Below are 8,453 nucleotides of genomic sequence, written 5' to 3' on the forward strand. Positions count from 1 at the left end.
AAAAAAACGACCATGTATAGTAAGGCGTTTTTAGCCGAAAAAAATGACCATGTATAGCAAGGCGTTTTTAGCCGAAAAAAACGACCATGTATAGTAAGGCGTTTTTAGCCGAAAAAAATGACCATGTATAGCAAGGCGTTTTTAGCCGAAAAAAACGACCATGTATAGTAAGGCGTTTTTAGCCGAAAAAAATGACCATGTATAGCAAGGCGTTTTTAGCCGAAAAAAACGACCATGTATAGTAAGGCGTTTTTCGCTGAAAAAAATGACCATGTATAGTAAGGTGTTTTTGGATGAAATTTTTCGCCGAAAAAAACGACAATGTATAGTAAGGCGTTTTTAGCCGAAAAAAACGACCATGTATCGTAAGACATTTTTAGCCGAAAAAAACGACCATGTATCGTAAGACATTTTTAGCCGAAAAAAACGACCATGTATCGTAAGACATTTTTAGCCGAAAAAAACGACCATGTATCGTAAGACATTTTTAGCCGAAAAAAACGACCATGTATAGTAAGGCGTTTTTGAACGAAATTTTTAGCCGAAAAAAAAACGACCATGTAGTAAGCCGTTTTTAGCCGGAAAAAACGACCATGTATCGTAAGGTGTTTTTAGCCGAAAAAAAAAGACCATGTGTAAGGCGTTTTTGGACGAAAAAAAAACAACCATGTATAGCAAGGCGTTTTTGGATGAAATTTTTTGCCGCAAAAAACAACCATGTATAGTAAGGCGGGTTTTAGCCGAAAAAATGCCGGTTAACATACAATGGCAATCCCCGCAAACCATGCGCGTCATTTGACTCGCGTCTTGTGTAAATGCGGACTTCAGAAGATGAATCGTCAGTTTTGGGTTGACGTTTGAAGAAAAGCCGAGCAATACTTTTCCCAGCTAAACTGTGGCCATTTTTCCTCGGAGGGTAAACAGGAGAACAGGACTGAGAAAAGGGATATTTGTCTCTGAATTATTCATGAAGTATCAGCGTGTTGTCGCAGCAAAAACACGGCACAGAAACGACTTCCTCTTGCGGTCGGTTTAAATACAAGCTTGATTAATTGATGAATAGCTTGTTGTTTTGCAGGCGAGATGGGGGGGGCGGAACAAAACATACAATGGATTTGTTTTACTTTTTTAGATGCATATCCTGTTGCGGGAAACTTGTTTCTCCAGAAAAACTCATCTTTTATTGATGCCGGTGTTGTGCATGGAGCCCAGTGAAGTATCTGTACACCAGCGAGGCCTTTTCTGTGACTTTTCTTGTTCCTGAAACTTTTCCAGTGTCAATAAATACATCAGTCAGTTTCCAGGTGCCATTTTGAGTGGCCTCCCGGTATCGGGCAGACACGCCATCGACGCATCATTGTCACCAGACAATTTGACATTGGGGTACAGATTTTAGCAAGAATCAAGGAAATTGACACATATGATTTGTTTTTGTGGGCCACAAAAAAAATGACGTGGCGGGCCGAAGCTGGGCCTTGAGTTTAACACCTGTCCTCTAAAATCTTTGATAACAAATCCAGTGAATTCATGAGAAAAAAAGCAAGTGACTGAATCTATTCCCCGCTCTGCGTTTTTTTTTTTTTTTTTATGTACTCGTTCAGTGTGTTATGTTGCAGTCGACACAAATTGGCCTCTTGCCCTTCTCACGCACTAAACGTGAGAAATGATCCAATTTAACCAAATTGGTCATAAATGTATTGATTACAAATATATAAAATATATATATAAATATATATATCTTTCTTCTTCCATCTCTGCTCGCAGAGTCTAGTGACAGGCAGAACAGGGCTGAGCCTTGGCCCATTTAAGGTACGAAGGAATGGCTTTCGGTGGTGTGGCTGTGTCCCTAATGAAGTGTCCATTGTGTGCTTTTAGTTTGGTACGCTTGAGTAGAGTAGACTAATACTTGATGAAAGAGGCGGGACCGCTGCTACCATTGCCAGAAATAGTGTTGCTATGCAACCATTGCAAGCCCATTTGAAGTCTTCCAACTCGCGGCGTTCCGTGCGCGTGCGTGCGTGTTGTTAGTCAAACGCTGAAACGTTTTGCGTCTCAGCTTGAAATCGCCGCATGCTTTGACAAAAGCCATCCGTGACGTGTTATTTGTTCGTCAAACGTGCGTCTGTCCTCTTTTCATTTTTCTGATCAAATGCAAGGGGGTGGATTTGTCGAGGGGGTGCGGTGGGGTTGGGAGACAAAAATAACAAACTAAACGGGAATCACAAGAGATTCCCAAGGTTTTCCTTGCTTGGTTATATAACAAACGAGGAGGCGCACGGCTCCCAGCTTGTCAGAAGATGCTATGAAACTTGGTTTGTTTTCCCAACCATAAAACGAAAGAACGGCATTCGGAATGTTTCACAGACGAATTTGTGATCAATGACGATCTGAGTTGAACGTCTGCGCAAGATTCCCCCAGAGAACTCATTAGGCGATGATCCCGCCCGCGTGGGATCGTCACGCTGTCACAGTGTCCATCCGCGCGTGCGGAGAAGGTGACGTCGAAAGGCGGGAGATGACAGTCAAGATGTCGTTGCGCTTACCACATAATTGCCTTTTTTTTCTTTCTTTCTTTTCAAGGTGTTGGTTTTTTTTTTCCAGTTTAAAAGTTTTCCCAGACATGACATGCAGAAAATACTCCCGTCAAATTTCATCCAAATTGATGTGGACGTCTCAGCTTATGCCGTTTGTCTTGCATTTGAATATTTGCAAAGTTTGGAATGGGCATAAGTTGACATGTCCGCATAAATTGAAGCGTGAGTGTCCCGTTGTAGGGACGTTCGCTGTCACAGTTCGTGATAGAAGTACGTTCGCGGTATTGTGTTTCTCTTAGTCTGAATATTTCTACGTCTTTCGGCGGAAAATAGCTGAAAACGGTTCATATATGGACAGTTTCCAAAACCAGTCCAACAGACGTGAAATGGACAAGTCAGTGCTTTTAGGAAAGAAATTTAGGGCAACCTAACGATGATGATTATGCTCACAGTGAAGAACAAATAAATGTTTTTTTTAAGACAGAAATCGGTTTGGTTTGTCTTTCATGAATTTGTCTGATCGAGGTTTTGCTTTTTCCATTGATCAACCGAAATAACATTTTCCACTCTATTTTGATTTATAGACATGGACTCCTAGAAACGTAAAACGCCTTTGAAATTGATCTCGTTTTTTTTTTTTCTTTGGTACACACGGTGCTGTAAAATTACGTCTCGCCTCCTTCCCTCCTCGTCTTCGTCACTACGCCGGACGTCGCCGTGCTTGCATCTGCCTCGGTCTAAATTGGCACCGCTTCCGTTCTTGTCCCACTGTAGCTGCTGCAGTCCAAAGACGTGAAGGACGACGCCGTGCTGTGCTGCTCCCTGGAGGTAACAGACAAATACACACTCAATTACATAGTACACTGAACCAGGCTTCTCTTTGGGTCCAGGGACCCCTTAAAGGGGAGGATTTTTGTTTCACACTGTCCCTGTGTAGCTTATAATGTAACATACAGAGAGTATTTTCTTTACCCGCATTTTTTTTTTCTCTTTCTCCCGTGCAGCTGCAGAGCGCCGGGCACCTCTTGGAGGAGCAGCTGCCCGAGATGATGACGGAGCTGCTCGTGGCCGTGCGCGACAAGATGCTGAGCCCGGCCGAGTCGCCGCTGACTCGCTCGCTCCTCATGGAGGTGGTGGAGCTCCACGCGCACTGCTGGAGTCCCCTGGAAGCTCCCACCACGCAGTACTACGACCGCACCATCCATAAACTCACCACCACCACCGCCGCAGCCACGGCCTAGACTCGCCATGTCTTCCCGGACTCTGGGCGCAGACGATGGTGCTTGGGCCACTAGGGGCAGTGTCGTACGGCAGTAGCTTATCCATGGGAATAGAGACATGTATGGGGGGGGCGCTGTCTTCATTGTCATATGTCCCCTCCTCCTCCCTTTGCATCCTCTCGCCCTCGTGGCTGATAACGGACAGAAAATGGAGGCAGGGAGCAGACACGGCGGGCTGTTTGCACCGTCTGCCCTCCTCTCCGCAGGGACCCCCCCCTTCACCCCCTCCCCCACCAGGTCACGCCCCCCATAACCCCCCACCCCACCCTTTGTCTCCTTCCCTTAGCAGGAAGCCTTTTTTTGTAGGGACGAGACAGCGGGCCGGCTGGGCTCGGGATAAGGATCAGGCTGGCTCGAGTAGGGTGGCAGATGGCGGCTTGAGCCCTCGTGAGACACACACACATAACACACACAACACACACTTCCATACACACACGCGGCAACCCTGCATCCCGCTCGCCGATATCGAAAAGAGGAACCAAGGGGGTCATCAGCATTAGAGGTTCATTATTTAAACAAAAAAAAAAGCACGTAGTGCTGTTCAACGTCCTATTTTGGTCCCCCGAGCCACATTCATTTTTAATCTGTATTTATGACATTTGATTTTAATATCTTATTCTCACAAGGAACATTCGTGCCACACTGTCAAGTTTTAATATGACAGGAAATCGGAGACTCAAAGAACGAAAAGTTGAGTCACGATAGCAACTGTAATGTTACGAGAAAGGTCCGCTGAAGTCTTCATCTTAGGTGAATTAAAAAAAAAAAAAAAAAGTTGCGCAGTTGTCAATTACAAAAGTAATCATTTTACGGGATTAAAATTGTCATAGGAGAAGGAACTTATGAGGAAAATTGTCGTCATAGGGCTGCAGTTCACAACAAGTTAAGGTGAAAATTGACACAGCTGTGTTCGAGATCAGCATCGACTTTTCTCTTATAATCCTTTTCAATTTTTTTTTTCCTCTTTTTTTTCAGTGTGGCACTAAAAACTTGTTTTGCGGATTTTCGCCATGTACGGACGCGATCCCGCATTGGGCTTTCTTGCACACGTTGGAGTCGATTGCATTGTTGCGAGGTGGTTTGCTTTAAACAAACAAAACTGATGGACAGAAAAAAAACGTTGCTGCGGTGAAAGGAAGTTTTTGTGGAGCTAAAAAGAAAAAAAAAAGGGAAATAATGGAAATGTAATGCAAATGTGAAGTGTAGCTCACATTTTTACTCCTTTGCCGTGAACTGGTGTGTGTTCAACATTGACACTATTTGATCACTTTATTATGTTTGAGGAATAATGACATTTATTCGCCTGTGTATTATGAAGACCACATAGCCCCAAAAAAAGAAAAAAAAACTTCTCGATGTATATGTGACGCTAATGTACGCTGCAATCGGTCATGTAGCATCTGTGAATGAGCTCTCTGTAATCTGCGTTCAGTATATTTGCAAGTATTTAAAAGAAAGAAAAAACAAACAGTTGATGTTAGCAAAAGAAATGTGGGGAAACGCCCAGAAGATTTCCAGCAGGATTTAGCATGTTGGTTTTTTTTTTTTTTTTTTTTTTTTTTTTTTATGGGTGGGGTTGAAAATACACAAACACAATTCAGGGATTGCATCCGTCGAAGGACCTGTCGGTCTTTGACCGACATTTGTGAAATGCTGCGGTCGCGGCCACCGTCTTACGTCACAATTTAGGGTGGCTACAATTTAGCATGACTAGCGACACGTATTTTCAACAAGGTCGGAAGAAGAATTAATACATTGTGCATGACAACCCCAAACTTACATTGGTGCCGCTACATTTTAGCTTTGTTTTTCTTTTGTTTTTGTTTTTTTGCAATGCGTTTGTCCTTCGAATGATGTCAGGCCGGAAAGAGGACACGGTGATGCACAAGGGGTGTAACGGTACGAAGGCGTCGCAGTTCTGCGCCACTTTAGGCCGACAAATGACCTATTCTTTTTTTTTAAACATTATTTTTAGTGCCTTATAGCGACGTAAAAACTGATGAGTTGCCCGAAAGCCAAATCAATCCAGCCTTATAGCTAGATTTAGCCCATATCTTAGCATGTGACGTCAAGTACCCTTGCACCCCTCAAACACAGTAGACATGCTTGTGCTGACAAACAGCGCACTTTTTTTGGGGGGGGGGGGGTTTGGTATTATTTCCTCTGTCTTGCATCAAGAACTCAGAACGTGTGTAATAGAAACATCATCGCTTGGATGATGATGTCATGATGATTGTAACTCATTTTTTTTCCCATCTTGTTTTATTTCTAGCTTTCTATTTAAGTTAAGATCATATATATATATATATATATATATATATATGAGGGGGGGTGAAGACTTGTGAAACAGATGTAATCCCGAGTGTGTAAATGGTGGGATTATTGTGGTGAGTTACCAATGCGAATTTTTATGCAAAACAAAAAAAAAAGGGGGGGGCGCAGCTCAGTCCCTCCTTGTCTGTGCCCGTTAGAGCCCCTCGACCCCCGCTAGCCTGTTTTGCATATTGTCATCAATATTAAAACTTAATTGCTTGGGGCAAGGCTCCACTCGGATGTGTTCTGGAAGTTGTGGGGGGGGGGAATAAAGACAACAGAACAAAAAGATGTTTTGCAAGGAAGAAAAAAAAAGTTGTTTTTCTTTTTGTGGTTCAACGAAGACGAAAAGGCAGACGCGAACATTGTTTCCAGGGTCGCTAGCGACAAACGTGGCACGGCGGTGGGGCCGTTGCGCTAACAATGCAAGCCTCATTTACATATGCCGCGGCCGTTACGGCCTCACGCATTCGGCGCACGACAACTTTGGAGCGGTAACTCGGTGGCGCGCGTGCGCCCCCGGATTTTGTTACGCTCGGCTAGTCCGCAAGCGTGCCTGTGATTCTGGGTGGTGCTCTCGCGTCCAAGAGAACCTGCAAATGTTTTGTTTCCTGTCAATGAAAGCCGCAAATGACTTTTCAAGGGACATCGGTCGGTTGGCGAGATCAAAGAAGCTCACAGGTAAGGGAGACGATTCGAAGTCGAGATGGGACGGGAGGTCGGCGTTCAAAGAAGCTCCTTCAAACTTCACGAGATTATCGTGCCGCGTCGTACAAGATCCTTATCGGATTGATGATGTGCAGGTTAATGAGATCAAAGGCTGGACGACAGCAGATATGACTCGAGGCTTCGCTCAAAAGCTCCTTCAAACATGAGGGATTATCTTATCCAAGCAAAATCCTTTTTGGGTTTAAGGGGATATGGGATACGACGCGCAAATGGGAACGGCAAAAAAAAACCTTCACGGCAGGTCCCGATCGTTCAATAATCTCCTTTTTAAACTTGTAGGGTTGAAAGAATCCAATCGATTTCATCACCTCGTGTTTCCTTCCGGATGATTCCGCGGTGCGAGAACCTTATTGATTGGGAATGATTCTGAAGAGGTGTTCTGCGGTCTTGAGGTCCTCACGCTCCTGTTCAGGCGTGCAATTCGGTGCGCTGCGTGGAGAAAGAAAGAAAAAAAATAACTCTGCGTGGAGGTCGCGGAGGCCACACATTGCGGAAGACAAAGTCAAGTTAAAAAGCCAAAGAATCTTCTCCCCAGATGCTCCCGCTGCGGAAAAAAAAAAAACACTCTTCTCGGAAAGAAATCAATAACCGTGGGCTCCCGGCCGCTTCCAGCTCGACCTCTGGACCGCCGCTGCCGCGCTACTTGGAACATCCACAAGTTACCCACCTGTGTATTCTACGCACGGAAAGCCTGGCCAGCGGGATATTGTCGCAACGGTTCGCAATTCGCAACCCGCCGTCAAGACCGTTATGATCGCGGCTTTCTCGCAAAACGCTAAAATCTGTTCAGTGGGTACGAGCAGGAAGTAAAAGACACGCAAAGAGACGACAAAACATTATTTTATGTGCATCACACCAGCGTTTCTCAATCCTCTCATGTAAACGCAAGCAAACGCAACTCTTGTCAAAGATGACATGGCAGAGGATTGGGGGGAGGGGGGGGTGAGCCAAAACAAATCGTTGGGAGGCAACGATCCGAACGTCGCTCAGGTGAAACTTTTAGAAGCTGAAATCAACCCAAGCGGAAACTGGAAAGCCGTGTCGCCGCTTCCTGGACTGCCAGTGCAGGAAATGATATCACGACCTTTACGCTTCCTGAATGAAGTGTCCCGGCGGCCCTTTTGGGGCGCGGGAACTCCTGAGTCAATAAATCAAGTTTTAAATGGAGCCAAAACGATCGCGCACGCCTCGCGCGCCATGCGGAGGCCTTTCAAGAGCGACGGTTGAACGTCAACTCTCCAAAGTCCAAATCATTTGGCTCTTCGTGCCTGAAAGGAGCTCGCCGTAGTTCGGCGAGGGAAGCGGAGTAGCAGCAGCCTTCCTCCATTTTGGAAGAAATGACACAGAAGAACATTCAAAATGGCCATCTGATTATTCCAATTTATGGCAACGTTAATCTCTTGGTTGGACTTCAAATGGCCCCTCTTGGTTTCATCTCAGTCATGCTTCCGAATCACAAACATGACACGTTGCCGTCTATCGGTCACGAGCGCGCGCGCCCCAGCGTTAGCTTGGCTGGCTGCTGGTTTTTCCACGCGGCCGCTGCCAACGCCGACAGATGGAATGTGGCGCTGAGTGAGGAGAGGGCAAGACCGCC

General features: G+C 45.3%; 1 protein-coding gene and 1 long non-coding RNA gene across 3 annotated transcripts in view; one reads left to right on the forward strand and one right to left on the reverse strand.

Moving 5' to 3' along the window:
- The window catches only part of ctif (CBP80/20-dependent translation initiation factor), a 39,702-nt gene extending 35,644 nt beyond the window's left edge, over window positions 1-4,058 (forward strand). For both annotated transcript variants that reach the window (XM_019882926.1, XM_019882927.1), the window contains 2 exons: window positions 3,309-3,362; window positions 3,539-4,058. In XM_019882926.1, coding sequence (XP_019738485.1) covers window positions 3,309-3,362; window positions 3,539-3,775 — 291 coding nt within the window. In that variant the 3' untranslated portion in view covers window positions 3,776-4,058. The remainder of the gene's footprint in view (window positions 1-3,308; window positions 3,363-3,538) is intronic.
- On the reverse strand, window positions 2,588-3,583 carry LOC109523639 (uncharacterized). The gene is made up of 2 exons (XR_002169814.1): window positions 3,507-3,583; window positions 2,588-3,356 (listed from the first exon to the last, which is right to left on the reverse strand). It is a non-coding gene; the product is annotated as an uncharacterized LOC109523639 (long non-coding RNA).
- Window positions 4,059-8,453: the final 4,395 nt, after the last annotated feature.

This window comes from Hippocampus comes, unplaced genomic scaffold, assembly GCF_001891065.2.
Source record: "Hippocampus comes isolate QL1 unplaced genomic scaffold, H_comes_QL1_v1.1 scaffold30, whole genome shotgun sequence".
NCBI lineage: Eukaryota > Metazoa > Chordata > Actinopteri > Syngnathiformes > Syngnathidae > Hippocampus > Hippocampus comes.